Here is an 18346-nt window from a genome sequence, read left to right as displayed (position 1 = left end):
CCTCCAAAGCTAAAAAGTTGACCAAATAAACACAAATAAGTACACAGAATAAAAGAAAGGAGAACAGAGGCTTGAAGAGAAGACCAGGATGGATCAATCCTAATCTGAAAAGGCCAAGGAATGAATCAGAAGGGAGAAAGGGCTAGGCTACAACCTAGGTACATATAGAGGTCAGCTTAGGTTTTGTGAGTGATGGGGGTAGGGGGGGTGTTGGGTGTGAACACACGGCAAACACATAATCTGATAGTGTTCCCTACAAATGAGTAATCATCCAGATCAGATACACATATAAGGGGAGAAAAAATCACTCTTTTCACACCAGGATTTAATTTAGAGTTGGAAATTCTTGGTATACTTAACTGTGCACAACCCTATTGCTTCCTTTCCAACAATTTCCTACCTTAAAATAAGTGTATACACACACATAAACATATATATCCATATGTATTTTTTTCAAATTCTATGTCACTAAATATTATATCACTATCAGAAAAATATCAAATGAAAGCTACTATCTGATTGTGGCAGAAGGAGATATTCTGTGCCATCACAAATATTAACACACATGACTTATTAATGCACAAACTGTCTTGCCCCTGGAAACACAGAGCTACCCTACTATAGACAGCCAGGCTTTCACATGATTACTCTTATAACAGGTTCAAACGCTGCATTGGCCTATTCAGCATGCAAACCATTCAGCAGCAATGGTTCCTGGCACTTTAAAAACTGACTGATATGAACAGAGTCCATTATTTGATGCCTCTTAAAAGGAACATAAATCACAACATTCATCTGAGTGTTCTGAAAAATTATTCCTCAAAAACTGACTCTGATCACTAGCTAGACTGATTGCCACTAACGTGTGAACGACCTGCTAAAACATAACACTAAAACTGGCCTTTAACTAGCTACGTCGCCTTGGGCAAGTTACTGGACCTCAGATTCACATAAATAAAGTGAGAATATGGAACTGGACAGGAAAAGGAAACTCTAAATTCACTTTCCACTCCAAAAATATTAAATATACTTTACAGTGGACTTGTGTTAGTAGACATTGCAAAATCTATTTTAAAAAAACACTAGAATAAAAATGAAGAAACCTAGTTATAATCTCAGTTCAGAAGTTATTTTTGCATGCTTGGGTCAGTTAAAATCCTTCTGTTTCAGCTTTCACATACACTGAGAACGTTAATCCGATTTATAAAAGTTTCCTTTCAACTCCACAATTTCATTCATACTATCATCTTTAATGGATAAGGCTAGGGTAATAGTAGCAAACTTTCACAAATATAATAGTTTTCCCTGGTACAACCAAGAGTCAGTATAAAAACTGTCCTTTGATTTTAATTTTGCTATTTTTTTTAAAGCACTCTAATGGTTAACTCTTCTGTTCCCCCACCTCCCTCTTTATAGCAATGACTGGAGAATACTGTTCCTTCGGTGGACTCCCAGTTCCTGACTGTCACCAGTTTACACCTTTCTTATCATGCTCCGTTCATGTGAAACTAGACACATGTCCTGTGTGGAATGTTGATTAAGACAAGCACCTGGAAAGAGCTTTCCAGGGCTATTTGTGATATAGCTAAATGGCCAGCAATTGCTAGGATTAATATATCAAGAAATCTCTATGATCCAACAATAAGCAACTGGATCAATCTTGATCTTTATTCATGAGCAATAAGAATTCAGAATTAGAATTCTGGAACATACTATAGGCTATAGCATCTACCAATTTAATAAATGTTAAGGATGCCAGTCAAACACAGATTCAAATATTTAGAGACAATCATAAAGCTAAACACTAACTTATGGAGGAGGTTGCTATCCTGGCTGTACTATTGAAAACATCAGCTGGTTAGCAATTCACATACTGGTCACAGCCTAATATTTAAAATATACTCACTGAATAATAAATAGAAGTAGAAGTCTCCCATCCCTCCAGAATCTATATTTAACAACCAGGAGACTTAAAAAAAAAACACTCAAATTCCCAAATAAATAAATCTGAAAATATACCTAATAAAAGATAAGGAGTTAAGAAACACAGAGAGTGACCATTTGTTGACAATGCATGGTTACTCATAAACTACTAGTTGCTCTAAATTCCAGGACAGAGATTCCTCATTCAGTTCCTAACGTTCTCAGGAAAAACTGCACAGTGCTGGGAAGGTATTCTTCCTGCCTCAGTTACACTATTCCCTTCCTTCCTTCCTTCCCTCCCCCAAATCACTTAAAAAAAAAAACAAACCCAAAACAAAAACCAACCAACAAACAAAAAAACCCTCCCAGAAAGCACATGAAAATATATGAAAGCACAGCAAAATATATTTATCACAGTCTTCATTTACTTGCTCAATATTTTTTCACCTTTTGATAAACATTAACAACAAAAAGGGCACACTCTATTTCTACTAATTATTCATATCATACATAATCAGCGATTGAGCTAGAACAAGGAAAGCTTGAGAGATGGTGCTAATTTTGTTGAAGAGAAAAAACAACTTGAGCATACTCTGTAGTGCTAACTCTTGGAAAGAAAATGAAGCTAAAATATCTGGTTTAAAAATTTATTCTTAAGTTTAAAAAATATGCTTTATTTAAATTTTCACCGACATTGCTTGACAGGATTCCTTTGGTATCACTGTCAAGAGATTTATCTTACTGATGAGTAATCGTCACTGTTAAGGAGAATTTCTTGTTTATATATTATTTCTTTAAGGAACATTTAATGTGGCATAGATGTCAAATAAACAAAAAGATGGATGGAGTTTCTTCAACCGCTCTGTTCATTCCAGACAAAATAATGTTAAAAGCAGATCCTGTAATAAATCATGGCCTAGTTGTCAGTCTGGATAGAACTCCTTTGTAGCTACAATGCAAGGTTTGGGAATATTTTTAAGCTATTCAGCACGAATTTGGATGACACTTAAAGAAAATTCCATTGTTTTAGCCACAAGAAAGAAAATTCCTAAAATAAAAACTAAGTATCGTCCTGGTGATTTTCAGAATCCAAAGAACTACAACCCCTTACACTCTGAATAATAAAACTTTATCTTAAGAATATTGTCAAATTTGTAGCTGTTCCCCATTATCATGTTCCTATACTTCAATTACGTTATCCAGACAGCAGTGACTCTTTGGATGTTGTAGACATTGCTGAACACCAGAAAAATGACAAAATTATGAGGGTCTGTAATGGCTCCATGAACATTCTAGAAGACCCTACCTTGTAAACAGTATGAATGCTGAGGACAACAGCAGCCACTCTTATTTGTGTGGCAGTTACTAGGAGACAGGGATTGGCCAAATAATACAATACCTGTTAAGTGCCTGAAACACACACCATCCCTATGAGGAAGGAACTGGTATTACACTCACTATTAAGAGGGCAAAAGAGATGTGAAACATCATGTAGCATACCCCAGATCACATAGCTACTATCCAGTACAGCCAAGATTTATTTGAACCCACTTCTGTGTGAATCCAAAGCTCTTAACCACTATAATATACAGTTCCTCTACAAAATCTTTATTTAATATAGATTATTATGCATCAAAAGAAACAAAATTCTCAAAAACACAGTGGATAAAAATAGTAGTAAGACAGTAAAATAGTGTTCATTAATGCAATTTAAATAACTGAAGCCCTATAACCTGCTAATTCTAGCCTGGAAAGCCTCTATACCCCTACCCTGAGTCACTTCTAGTTCTAAAAGCATGGCATTCTTTCTATTGTTTTATCTATAAAATTAATAAAATGCTAACTGAATCTTACCTCAAATGCAAAGTCTTTCCATACTGCTAATAGATCAGTGTTCACAAAATATGATAAAAATATGGTTGAATGAAACTGTAAAGTTTCATCTTTAACAGACCCAACCAAGTATATTTACTAACATCATATTCCATCTTAAATCATTTGCAGAATAAAGTGCTTTGTATATGTTTGAAACATCTCTAAATGTAAGTTACATGTACCCACATGAAAATGGATGTGTGAATATGAACTGCCAAAGAATATATCATAATTGCTCAGATATGAAGCTCAAAAAGTCAATGCGTAGGTTCAAATTCACTAGTGAAACCAACTACAATTATAGAATGAACTGTTTCCTGATATGTATAAATACATTTTTAAAAAACAATCACTGTGCTGATTAAATTTTTCAAAAATACTGTGTATCCCTCCAAAATGAATGGAAATTTAAAATCTTAACATAAACAATATGCTTTGCATCATCTATGTCACTGCCATAACTATTAATACCTATAATAAAACTTCCATAGTGATTTTAAAGATAGGTAGTGATAAACTAATATTAGGTAAAATAGATATTAGATAAATTTATAGCATTCACATATTAAAAACATATTTATTGCTTAGTTTTCATTTTAAAATGATGAGAGTTGAAACATTAAATATGGAAGAAAATGCTTTAAATAATGTCAACTTCTATAATTAAACTGATTTCTGCTATATCTCCAGACACACTATCTCTGAATTATATTTTAAACATATTTCTCTTGGATTTTAGTGAGCACTTCAGCATGAAAAGCATTTTTGCATTTTAGTAAAATTTTATCTTATTGCATTATTATATTGTTCAATGTTCTATTTATTTACACTATTCCCTTATTCCACAAGAGATTTAAAATAGCTCAGTGTTCTTTAGTTAATATAAATGGATCAAATACATTAATTTTAAATTAAATGGTTTTTATACTTAATTTTTTTAATTAACAGACTTTATGTTTTAGAGCAGTTTCAGCTTTAAGGCAAATTGAGCAGAAAAGACATTCCCATATACTCTCTCCTCCACATACACAAATTCCCCTATCAGTAACATTTTGCATTAATGTGTTACATTTGTTAAAATTTATGTACCGATATTGATGATATTGATACATTATTATTAACTATTAATTATTAACCTCAGTTTACTTTTGGGTTCACTCTGTGTTCTAAAGTTGTATGGGTTTTGCCAAATGCATAATGTCACATATCTACCATTACTGAGTCATAGGAAATAGTTTCAGCATCCTGAAAAATCCCCTGTCCTCCACCTATTCATCTCTTCCTTCTTCCCCCTCCCCCAAAACCTCCAGAAACCACTGATTTTTTTACTATCTATCTCTATAATTTTGTCCTTTCCAGAATGTCATATAGTTGGAATCAGAGTATGGAGGTTTTTCAGATTGACTTCTTTCACTTAGTATTATGCATTTCTCCATGTCTTTTCTTGGCTTAAGAGATTCTTTCTTTTTATGACTGATTTAATAGTCTATTGCAGGGGTCCCCAACGCTCAGGCCACAGACCAGTATGGGTCCGTGGCCTGTTAGGAACCTGGCCACACAGCAGGAGGTGAGCAGCGGGGAGGCGAGCAAGGGAAGCTTCATCTGCCACCCCCTGTCGTTCCCCATCGCTGGTCTATTGTATGACTATATGTATGACTATGTCAGCGGGTTTTATCCATTCAGCTATTGAAGGACTTCTCGAGTTGCTTCCAAATTTTGGCAACCACGAATAAAACTGCTATAAACATTTGTATGCAGGTTTTTTACTCCTTGGGGTAAACAAGAATGTGATTACTGAATCCTATATTAAATCTACATTTAGCTTTGTAACTGCCATTCTTCTAAAGGTGCTGTACTATCTTGCATTCCTTCCATCAGTGAATGAGAGTTCCTGTTGTACCACATCCTCAGCAGCATTTGGTGCTGTCAGTGATTTGGATTTTAGCCATTCTAATAGATGTGTAATGGTGTCTCGTTTTTTTAATTTGCAATTCCCTCACGACATATGATGTTGAGTATATTTTCATACAGTTATTTGCCATTTGTAAATCTTCAGTAAGATGTCTGTTCAGGCCTTTTTTTAAAAATTGGGTTGTTTTCTTATTGTTGAGTTTTAGAGTTCTTTGTATATTTTGGATACAAGTCTTGTCAGATAGGTGTTTTGCAAAGATTTTATCCCACTCTATGGACTGTCTTTTCACTTCACAGAGCAGAAGTTTTTAAATTCAAATAGTGGCTAACTTATAAATGCCCAGTTTTTCCAGCATCATTTCTTTAAAAAACTATTCTTTTCCATTGAATTACCTTTGCTGCTTTGTCCAGGATCAGTTGACTATACCTGTGTGGGTCTATTTCTGGGCTCTCTATTCTGTTCCACTGACTGTCTATCTTTTTGCCCCAAATACCACAGTTTTGATTACTGTAATTTTACAGTAATTCTTGAAGTCAGTCCTTCCCCTTCCTCCTCCTCTTCTTCCTCCTTCTTCAGTGTTGTAATGACTGAGTCTTTCACATATCCATAAAAAATTTAGAATCAATCTGTCAATACCCACAAAATTACTTGCTGAGATTTTGATTGGAATTTCATTGACTATATGGATCAAGCTGGGGAGAACTGATAACTTAACAATACTGAATATTCCTTTCCATGAACATGGGATATCTATTTCTTTATCAGATCTTTTTTTTATTTCTTTCATCAAAGTTTTGTCATCTTCCTCATACAAATATTGTAGAAAATTTTTGGTTCTAAAGTAAATGATATTCCACTTTTAATTTCAAATTCTAATTTTTCATTGCTGATATTAAAAAAGTAGTCAACATTTTAATGCCAATCTCATTTCCAGAAACTTTGTTCTAATTGCTTATTAGTTCCAGAAAGAGTTTTTCTTTCTTTCCTTTTTTTTTTTTTTTTTTGGTCAATTTTGGGGGATTTTCTACATAGGCAATCATTTTACCTATGAGCAAAGACAATTTTATTTATTCCTTCCCAATTTGTACACTTTTATGTCCTTTTCTTGTCTTGTTGCATTAAGCCAGGACCTCCAGTACAATGCTGAATAGAAATGGTGAGAAGGGACATGTTTCCTTGTTCCTGATCTTAGGGGAAAAATATTTAGTTTCTTATCATTAAGTATGATGCTCTCTGTAGTTTTTATAGACGTTCTTTATCAACTTAAGGAAATTCCCCTGTACTTCTAGTTTGTTGAAAGTTTTTGTCATGAATGGGTATTGTAGTTGATTAGGTGTCTTTTCTGCATATATTGATATGATTAAATGGTTTTTCTCCTTTAGAGCCTGTTGATTTGATAAATTACATTAATTGATTTTCAAATGTTAAACCAGCCTTCCATACCTGCAATATATCCCTCTTGGTCATGGTATCTAATTCTTTTTACATATTGTTGGCTTTGATTTATAATATTTTGTTGAGGATTTTTGCATCTATGTTCATAAGAGATATTGATTGGTCTATAAGTTCCCTTTCTTGTAATGTTTTTGTCTGGTTTTGGTGTGCACTCATTTCATCATCAGACTCTTCCCTGCTACCTAAGAACATATGTTCACAAATACTATTCGCTAAGTATTACTATCAGATAATAGTGTTGCATGTTTTGTCTCTGATCCAGACCTCTGATAAAAGAAAGCTTCCTAGAGTATCAGGAATGGGGTATCTTGTTTAATTTTTTATTTTCATTTATAAAATGTGTAAAAACAGGAGACTAGATTGAACCAAAGATGGCTGGTAAGATTCATTACTACCTCTGATGGGTAGTAGCTATCTCTAAGCATGGTGTTAAGGAGGATTCTGAGGCTGTCTGCTTCAGGGAAAGGAAGCTTGACAGATTAGCAATGCTGGTTTTGAGAGTGGTGAGACGACAACACATAAGCAGTGCATTTGCTCTTCATGAGCAAAGCCACTTATCTTTTATAATTTGATTAAAGGAATAATTCTAATTTACAAGGTTTCATAGTAACTGAAAAAACAAAGGTAATGTGAATAAATTTACCAAAAACACTACTTAGTAAAGCTAATTAAATAATTCCTGGAAAATGCTATAGACTAAATGTGTTAACGAATGAGTCAAAGAGGGTTAAGGACTCTAAATAGTTTCACATTGCTTTGGAAGTCAGTATTTTTCAGTGATTTAATTGGCTGGATGTAAAACAAGAATGGCATTTGTTATCTGTAAGTCTTTGGCCAAAAACTGCTTTATTTTCGAAGGGTGTCAAAACTTACTAGGGTGGTTTTCCAATCTGATAAAGAATAAAAAGCCCTCTAAAATCCTTATAAAACACTAAATGCAGATGGAACAATGGATTTGTTTGGGAGAGGTCTTTCTTAAAAATAACTTCATGGAGTAAAGGAAAAGGTGATATACAAGAATCAAAATTTCACAAAGATTAACAGTGGCAACCCACGTGACTGTGACAGGCTTATGAAATAGAAACTGTCTGTGACAGGCAGAGGGATTTGCCTCCTGCTTTTCATAATCACTGAAACTCTACTTTCCAAGGTCAAGTCCTGCAAAATAACTCAGAACACTGACCATCAACTTATTTCAGTTCCACCATGTGCCTGAGATTCATACTCCTTTCACTCCCTTTCTTCCCTTTCAGAATAATGTCCAGCGTGGCATGAAAGAAAAGTAGCAGTTTTGGAAATATTTTCACCTCTCATCCTTAAGTGAGGAAGTAGAGTTGTTTCATTTCTGATTTTGTTCTTGTGTTGGTTAGGTTTTGCTTTTGTGTGTTTGTTGGTTGGTTGGTTCCAGGCCACCAATTGGGGGTTTTTCATTCTGGGATAAGTAAGCAGGGCAGAAGACAGACAAAGTGATTTTCAGTCCAGTCTGTGCATTAAAATCACCTGGGGGAGCTTTTTAAAAATGCCACTAATCAGGATCCACATGCATACATGCTGAAGTAATTGATCTGACATGAGGCTGATGCATCAGTATTTTTTAAAGGGCACTGTGGGTTGAGAATCGATGTCCCACAAGGAGAGCTGTTCACAACTTTAAGAAATCACTCACTTGAGTTGGTGACAGCATTAAAGAATGAGGAAACTAAACATTTTTTCTAAAAAATCTTCCCCATCACAGCTTTGGTGAAGTTATTCTACTTTTGGTTAGCCTGTGCTCATGAAAGAAATATACAGACCAGATAAGAATTTCATGTACTAGAAAAGATAACTTAGACAAAAATCAATCTGACCTGCCACCACTGCCTTTTATCACCTAACTTCCAACACCAACAGCCCCATTACTATGTATCCTTTGATAATTTCACCTTTGAGAGGAACTAATTGCATATTCTATTGATAACAGAAAATTTCCTACAAAGTAATGATATGGATAAATTTATAGAGGAAATCAATGGTGAATTTTTCTGCAATTTTCCTCCAAATAACAGCATAAACTGATAGAAATAAGTTATTACAATTGGTAAACTCTTTCAAAATTTATATTTACTATCCCAATACAGGTAGTCACTTTATTTAGTTACACAGAACAAAGAGCTACAATTTACAGCTCCATCATCCAGTTGTATTGATTGAGATGATTTGTTATTCAGGAATCAAACATTTCAGTAGACATTAGTAAACATTATCAAACACATGTTATAGTCATTGTGCGTGGATTAATAACATCTGCTTTTTAAATAACAAGTTAAAATCATCTCATATATTTAATATGGTGTTGAACTTTGATGGTTGAGTCAACTCATTTTTTGCTAGAATGCTGATCTAGCTGGCTCTACGCTCAGATTCACCACAATTACTAATTTCAACACTAATGACATACAAATTTTTCTAGGTGGGCATTTTGGTCAGGCAAGCACCTACTATTTGCTGCTTGTATTTCTAAGGTTACGAATTAACCAATAGCAGGTCCTGAAAAAAGAATATAATCTCAAACTTCTTATTATCCAAATTTATCTAAAGTTTAGTAATATCTTTGGAGGATTTTATGAATGACAAGCAGTCTGTCCATTCTTCTATATAGTCTGAGGTTTATCCTTTTAAAAAGTCAAGCTGCCAGAAAGCAAGGTGTTGAATACTTGACATCATTTTGCTTAAACTAGGGATAGCATTACTGTAACTGAAAAGTACATATGTATCTTACTATGAGGGTTCTCTTGGAGTGTTACCCCATAAGAGGCTCTGAGTACATATTTGTCGGGGGAGGGGAGGGGAAGAGCAGAGAAGGGGAGATGGTTCTAAAAGAAAGAACCTCATGAAATGGATTTTTTCATTTGCTGTTTAAAAGAACACGGCTCAACACTGTATTTTCCCTTTATAATGACACAAACGTAAAATTTCTCGTGAAGTTCAGCTGTGGCTAATAAGAGAAACCACAATTTTTAGCTCATGAAAAGTTTCATGACCATGTTTTGCACTTCACTTTTTCCATCAGAAAGCCTCAAACCTATACGTCTACTTTAATTTATGTTTACATCTTAATATATTCTAGTCTATGGTTACTTTATATCTCATATTTTACTTTTATATTTATTTATCATAGACCCTATTGAATCTTTAAGTAAAAGAAAGTAAAATCTTTTCTCTCTGAACTCACTTATTATAGTTAGTCATCTCAATTACAAATGTATACAAAGATATAATATAAACCCTAAAACCAAACTACAATGCATACAGGATTCATGACTCATGTATTTATTTCTAAACAACACAAAGTTAACAATTTAATATGAATTTTCACACACTGTTCATACTTAAGCTAAATTTATAAAGGGCATTTAAAAGTAAAGATTTTGGATATAGAATAGTAAATGTCATATAATTACCCAGCATGTTCGAACAGATTAAAATATTACCCTGTCTTTCTACTGTCAAATAAATATGGAATTCCCTGTGTGGGGGCTTATCATCAAACCAAATGCTTTACACTCAGTGTGAAAATCACAACTGTCAACGATCAAGCTGCTACTTCTGATGACAAACATGATGAGATATCATCTTGTTCAATACATGCTTTCAACTTGACATGTAGGCTAATAAAAAATATGAAGTTGTAGTATTTATTTTGTTTCTTGTACAACATAAGGTTCCTTATAGGGATGATCAAAATAGCCAGTATCGTTGACTGAAAATACAGTCAACTCTATTACCTGGAGACAGATTAACTGGTTTGTAGCATGACTATAGTAAAATAGTAGCAGCATGCATTGTATTTGTAAGAGGTTTTAAATCACTATGCATCAGTGACTGTATATCAACATGAGAGGATTTCTATTTTCAGCTACGTAATAACATTGTCTCTACTCAACTCTGTATGTACTGCATTGTGTCTACTGCACTGTTATCCATTCAACAGCTATTTGTTCAGTATTTACTATGTACCAAGTACTGTATTAGGGAATTCCACCTCATTAATCAGACCTAATCTCTTGTCTACACTTCTCTTTCAAGGAAGAAATAAGGGAGGGCATGTGGTCAACTTCCTGTGAGTTGGCTGTAGTTCTGAGATGCAAAATCTAAAGAGGAACAGACACTTGGCACTATGAAACAAACTCCAGTAGGTCTGTACATGTGGAATTAACTTCTCCCCCCACCTCGCTCCTCATCCTGTTTTTCTTCCTTTGCTTCCCTTCTCAGAGAAAGCCTGAGCCTGGCAGTCTTACTTGCCTCCTTATCCTTCAGCCTCCAAGTTCATAATCACCATACCCTGACAATAACTAGATGTTCCTTAAATGTTCCTCCATCCCCTTTCCCCCTCTACCCCTTTACCACTACCTGATCTCAGACCTCCAACATCTCAAAGCACAGTGACAGTTTCGTAGTGGACACTCAAATATTTGGTAAAACATTTGAGTAAGGCAGCTTCAGTCAGATGCCTTCTAAGACACTGAGGTAAGCTAGGAGAAGGACACATCAAAATCAGCCTGAACTCATTTCTCTTTTGAGCAACTACTTCAAACATGTCAGTAGCAAGGAGTTATCTTTGACCCCTCCCTTTTTCCTTCACCATTCCCATCTATCTTCTCAGCTCCATTTCCTCTGGCATCCTCCCAGGTCACATGACACAGGTCAGCCAATCACTGATTCTCTCCCCACTCTACCACCCACCCCCAACCCAGCACTGTCCAATAGAACTTCCAGCAATGATGGAAATGTGCCATATTTGCTGCCAGCATGTATGGACGCTGACTCACTTGAAACATGGTAAGTGTGAGGAATTAAATTTTTAATTTTATTTAAATAGTAATTGATTTAAATTTAAATATGTATGGCTAATGGTGACAGTACTGGGAAGTGCAGCTTACCCTTCTTCCATACTGCTGTTAGAATTATCTTCCTGGAAGACAGATGATAATATCACTTGACTTACAGAAGTAACATAAAACCTTCAATATAAGGTGTGACATTTGAAGCTCTTCACCATCTAGAGCCATTTACTATCACATTTCCATTTTCTCCACTCCTCTCCCATCCAGGCTCCAACTGTGCCATGATATAACCCTTAATGTGAACTGTTGGCATTGCTTAGAATGCCCTTTCCTCTCAGGGAACATCCACTCGTCCTTCCAGATCCAGCTCAAATTCCTGATCCTCTCTGAGTGTGAAACTGCCCTTCCTTAGCCAAGCTAGCCACTCTCTCTTAACTCTGCTGCCATAACTTTAGTATAGAGTTCCATTAAAATATTTAAGCATAATTAATGGCTTACATATGAAAAATATGAGTCCCATTATCCCAGGTAAATATTAATCACATACATTAAATGAAATGATCAGGTCAAGCATTTGGCACAGGGGTAGGTAAGCACTTTATAAATGTGCAGTCTTTAATACATGTATTATGAATCACATCATAATACTTGCTAGGAATCTTAACTGAACACAGCAGGCTAAGAAAACAAGGAGAGGAAAATAAAAAGATGGAGATGGGAGAGGGGAAAAGCTCACAAGTCACCGATACCAACAGAAAGCATAAGCCAGGGAAACTGTGTAAGAAAAGCCATGAAAGCACAAAGAGATCAACTATTCAGTAAACCCACAGCTAAAGCTGAACTTGTTTCTCACCTTCCAATCTAGCTGGTAATAGCAATAATCAAATTCCTTAATCAGGGAGCGTAGATGTTACGAGGTCAAGAACAAGAGAAAGCTTTTCTTGTGATGTGTAACTGAGAAGAATTTGTTGTAAGCTGATCAATAAAGCACTATTACTATGGCCCACTTCTTAAGACAGAGCTCTGTTATATACAACATTGAATACATATGCTGTAAGAAAATTTAAACTATGGAACAACCTGGAAGAAAAAAAATCTCTAAGCTTACTCAATTTTCATCTCCTCTAAAATTATATTTAGATAGAAGCATTTCAAAATAATTAATGACATCCGAGTTATGTCTATTCCTAATATAATGATTTTCCCTTTATATAAAGCAGTCTCACTTTTCTCTCCATTTAGTCAGCTTTCAAAAAAGAAAAATGCAAAGAAATATTTAAATAGTTAAAGGTAAAGATTTTAGTGGCAATTCCAAGCAATGCTCAATATATATACTGTCATATGCAGGTATTTATACTGAATGAATATTAGGTTTAAATAATATTTTGATGTTCCATTTCATCAGTTTGAGAAAGCACAGGTTTACAACATAATTTTGCTGTTAAACAAAATTCTTCAGTTGAATTTGCAGATCAGAGAAAATTAGCATTTGGATTTAGTTCAGAGGCTGAGTTGAGCTCAGTTCACTCTGGGTTTGGGGTTGATGGTTCAGTTTAAGTTCTTGACAGTGAGCACATCAAAATAAAAAAATAAGTAATGTCATCAGGGCTGACATTTAAGAATAAGTGTTCAGGCAGATTATATGTTCTGAAAAAACAAACTCACTTTACAGAGGGAGCTAAGGTTAAATCCGAAGGTTTGCGCATTCCGGGAGCCAGCGTTCATGTAGTTTCCCATTAGCAACACAAGTTCCAGCAACTTGCTAAAGCTCCTGCTCTTCTTCATCTCTTCGCAGGCAGCACTGACAGCCATGATGTCAGGTTTGATGTTGTTCACCTGCTCTTCAAACTGAAGCTTAAAGAGAATAGCACTGAGCCGTGGCCGTAGTCTCTTCACATTGCTCATCTGATTGAAAAGAAAATAGCAGATTTCCTTTAAAATGCATGGTATACTTTAGTACTGTGCGGCTGCAAGGAATCTGGGATGATTTATTGGTATGACAGTACGGAAAAAGCAATATGTCCCCTAAAACTGAGAGCAGGAAGAGAGAAAAGCCCTGCGTGTTTTTGTGAGGAATCCTGAGTCATCACTCAAAGAAAACATTAAAAATTTAGATGCTCAGAAGCGAAGACCCAACACAGCCAAAAATAAATAAATAAATTAATTAATTAAATCCATGTTTAGAAAAATTTAGATGTTCGATGAAAAGAGAGCTTTACTTAAATGGCAAAGTTTAAGTAATAAAGTACATATATCTTTTTTTTTTAAAAAACTGAATTTTTAAAAGGTAACAGGATACAGAGGCAACAAATTACAAAGCATTCATAGCACTGCTTTAATTTTTGTTCAATACTGAAATATGCTGGGTCATGTTTAAAACATATTCAGAAAGGTCTAAAGAGGGTTTGTTTCTTCAAGTGGCAATTGCTGTCCACAGGAGCCCTACTGACTAACAGTATGTGTTAGATTGAAGGAGAGTAAATAGGTCCCAATTTGTGCTAAATTGACTTTCTTCAGAAACACAGGACAGCAGAATGACTCCTGACACATGCTAAATTAGCAGAGTCAGAGTTAGAAAACATGGGCAGAGCAGGAGACAGAAGCGGTGCAAAGCCACAGGTCTGCCACGTGCCAGGCTAGCCCCATTTGGGACTCTGCGTTTCCTTACTGGGTATATAGGGGGTTGAAAATGTTGAAAGAAAAAAAGGGCTAGAGGGTCAGCAAGTTCTTGCCTTAAATTTACCCCCGAACCATGTGCTAGCAACACACATGAGGCGGAAGAGCCTGAAGGCTGGAGACATACCACATTTAAGTTACATGTGGATTCCTTGACCAAACATGTAAGGAATTTGAGAGAAAAACAAATACCGTATGCTAACACATATATATGGAATCTAAGAAAGAAAAAAAAAAAAAAAAAGGTCATGAAGAACCTAGGGGTAAGACGGGAATAAAGGCACAGACCTACTAGAGAATGGACTTGAGGATATGCGGAGGGGCAAGGGTAAGCTGTGACAAAGTGAGAGAGTGGCATGGACATATATATACACTACCAAACCAAACGTAAAATAGATAGCTAGTGGGAAGCAGCTGCATAGTACAGGGAGATCAGCTCTGTGCTTTGTGACCACCTAGAGGGGTGGGAGGGAGGGAGACGCAAGAGGGAAGAGATATGGGAACATATGTATATGTATAACTGATTCACTTTGTTATAAAGCAGAAACTAACACACCATTGTAAAGCAATTATACTCCAATAAAGATGTTAAAAAAAAAACAAAAACAGATTGATGGGGCAGCAGTGGTAAAACAGGTGAACTTCAACAACGATTATAAACATCAAAAGCACTTTGAGGCAAGGTCAGGAAAAAAAAAGTGACAGAACAGGATAGGATCAAAATAGGGAATAGTTCTGTTAATCACTGACCCTGAAAAGCTAAAAAACAATGCCACATGAAGCTTATAGGATTTCCGTTAAAAACTATCTGCTCATAATATTACAATTGTTATTTAAAATAAAATGTACCATACAAAAGCCTGAACTTATTAGATTCCGATAGGATACTACAGACACTGCCTTAATGACTTAACAACATAACCCAGTGTACTCATCTAACAAAATGGAGCAATAAAGAGCTCTCAGTAGATACCTCTGAGAGAATATCTTCAGAGGAACCAAGTTCTTACAGTCACTAAATAGTTTCTCAGCAAATAATATATCTAATTTACATATAGCATTCTCCCCAGCAACTTGACGTGTTAAATGCTTATGTGTATGCAACCAAGATTCTAAAAGCTCAACTAATACAATTAGTAAGAAGTCTCCTCTACAAAGTATTCTAAGGAATGTCTTAAAATTCCTTGAATTCAAGAAACGTCTTCAAAATCCCATCTAGAGAAAATAAAAATTTTTCTCCTAGAAGAGAGTAAAGAAACTGTAAGCTCAAAAATGACATTTTTTTGAAGTACAAAGAAACATTACTAATAATGGTTTTATAAAATGAATTTTAGTAATATAAAAATTTTTGAAAGACAAAGTGAGACCTTATTAGAATACCAATTCTTAGTGGGCATGAATCATTGTTTGGACATTGTATGTCTAGCACACAAAGTAGAGGTAAGCAGTGATTACTTCTGATAAAGTCATTTCATTTGTTTTAAAATGTTCCCAAATGGACTCACTTACCTGGAATTTGTACCCTTACTTAAATATTACAAATGTAATATTTGTACATATTTATATTATACCGGACCAATGCTGTACCATGCTCTGTTACATTTAATTTATCCTTTAGAATACTAAGACATATAAGGGAGCACTCACATGAGCACATACAGTTATGGCCATTCAGAAGGTGTGTATGATGGGCCCACGGCATCTCTGCTTTCAGCCTATGCCCTCATTCATGATTACGAAATCAGGTATTTGGTACTTTGCAATAAACAAGAGAAGAATTCTCCAGTACCCCATGCAAAACATTAGTATTGCAAAATATATTAATTTTAATATATATTAATGTACTACTTCATGTGCAAAGAGAAAAAAGACTTCTTAAATGCCTACATTAAACTACGCCGAAGTATGTTAAAGCTTTCCTGCTGACAAGCTAACCATATGTAGCCAGTACAAAGTAATTAATTTTCCTAGAAAAATATAACCTAGATTTGTATGAGTAATGAGTCTACCTGGCACTAGGGACAGGTACCTTGAAAAAATAGAGTAAGTCTATGATGTAATGCAGAACAAAGTGCTATGAGTTTATCAAATACCCTGACAAAGCCAAGTCAGGAAGGGTAACCTAAACAGATCTTTGAACACCTTTTTAAATTAGATGTCCTTTTCATATTGTTCTTTCTTCCAAATTCTGAAAAGTTAGTATTTTGGCTGATAAGAAACAAATGCATTTTGGTGAACAAAATTACTGCACTGGAAAGGAATTTGAGAGATCACCAGAACTAGATCCTGTACAGGGTCTACCATTTAGCCTACGCTAATCCCCTAGGCCAAATGGCTGCCCCTTTTATTTTAAAAATAACAACAACAAAAAAAAGTCAATGAAAGCTAATGTTCTAAGATCTAAATCTTGTAATCTATGAAGATAATAGCAGAGTTATTTTTCTCACTGGGCAAATCAAACTCTATTTCTTCAGATGGGATCAAAGAAAAAAGGTAAAAAGAGGGAAAATATATATATTTTTTAAATCCTGAAGAATGTTTCTTCACTCCCTCACATATTCTATCAACACTAGACATTTGCTGGGACTTCCCTGGTGGTCCAGTGGTTAAGAGTCGGCCTTCCAATGCAGGGGACGTGGGTTCGATCCCTGGTCAGGGAACTGGGATCCCAAGTGCCGCAGGGCAACTAAGCCTGTGCACTGTGGAACCCGCGTGCCACAACTGGGGAGCCCACGCCTCTGGAGCCCATGCGCCACAACTAAGACCCGATGCAGCCAAATGAATAAATATCTAAAAAAACAAAAACAAAAAAACCACTGGACATTTGCATTCTGTTTGCTTGCCCAAGAATCTAGAACTATGACTTGTCTGCAAAAGACTAGACTGAATGCATAAATGGAGTGCTGTGATGCTCAAATAATATTCTCAACAGTAACAGAAAGTCATAAAAAAAAGATGAAGAGAGGAAGGGTTACTGCAAAAGTTTAACTGTAAGATAGTTAATAATCAGAATGTTAGAAGAAATTAGAATTCATTTTTACAGAGGTATCCTTTACATTTATTATTACAGAGTCCTAGCAATGTAAACACATAGCACCAAAATCTGACAATAATGAGTTATAGTCTGAAGATCAACCTAAAGGCATAAAAAAGAAAGTAAAAATATGTTGGTTTTATTACTATTTTTTGAAAGCAGGCAGCAGTACTCCGGCAACCACCCCATCACACCACCACAGATGTCACGTGCCAGAATGAAAAAACCTTAAGAACAGTGACTGGATAAAATCAACAAACAATATCCAGAACACTAAGGGTAATTTTTATTTCAAAATTTTGCTTGTTGGCAATATACATGTTGTTGGAGCAGGTACAAAGTAAGATGAAAAGACCTTTAGAAAATCCGTGAACCAACAAGCATTGATTGACTGGGTGCCTACTCAGTGCTGCGAAAGGCACAGAAGTGGTGGTTGCTGCCCTTGTATCACTGAATTCTTTCCATCTGTCTTAAAGGGCAAAAAGGAGAAAAAGTCTTCAGGGAGATGTAATCTCCCATAATCTCACTATGGTTATCTTTTTCTCATATAATTTTAATTTTATCCATTATTTCACGGGGGGAAAAAACAGAATCCATCTGACATTTTTACACCAGCTACACTTAACACTATATCCTCTTTATTCAGTT

At 35.3% G+C, this 18346-nt stretch overlaps 1 protein-coding gene across 5 annotated transcripts in view; it reads right to left on the bottom strand.

Annotated features, from left to right (window-relative positions):
* The window catches only part of DIAPH3 (diaphanous related formin 3), a 518008-nt gene that overhangs the window by 200991 nt on the left and 298671 nt on the right, over window positions 1-18346 (bottom strand). For all 5 annotated transcript variants that reach the window (XM_082408926.1, XM_082408925.1, XM_082408927.1 and 2 more), the window contains one exon: window positions 13654-13893. In XM_082408926.1, the coding sequence (XP_082265052.1) occupies window positions 13654-13893 (240 nt within the window). The remainder of the gene's footprint in view (window positions 1-13653; window positions 13894-18346) is intronic.

This window comes from Balaenoptera borealis, assembly GCF_965194805.1.
Source record: "Balaenoptera borealis genome assembly, contig: HAP1_SCAFFOLD_436, whole genome shotgun sequence".
NCBI classification, from domain to species: Eukaryota; Metazoa; Chordata; class Mammalia; order Artiodactyla; family Balaenopteridae; genus Balaenoptera; species Balaenoptera borealis.
Note: the sequence above shows the minus strand (reverse complement) of the source record. Positions and strands in the feature narration are given on the sequence as shown.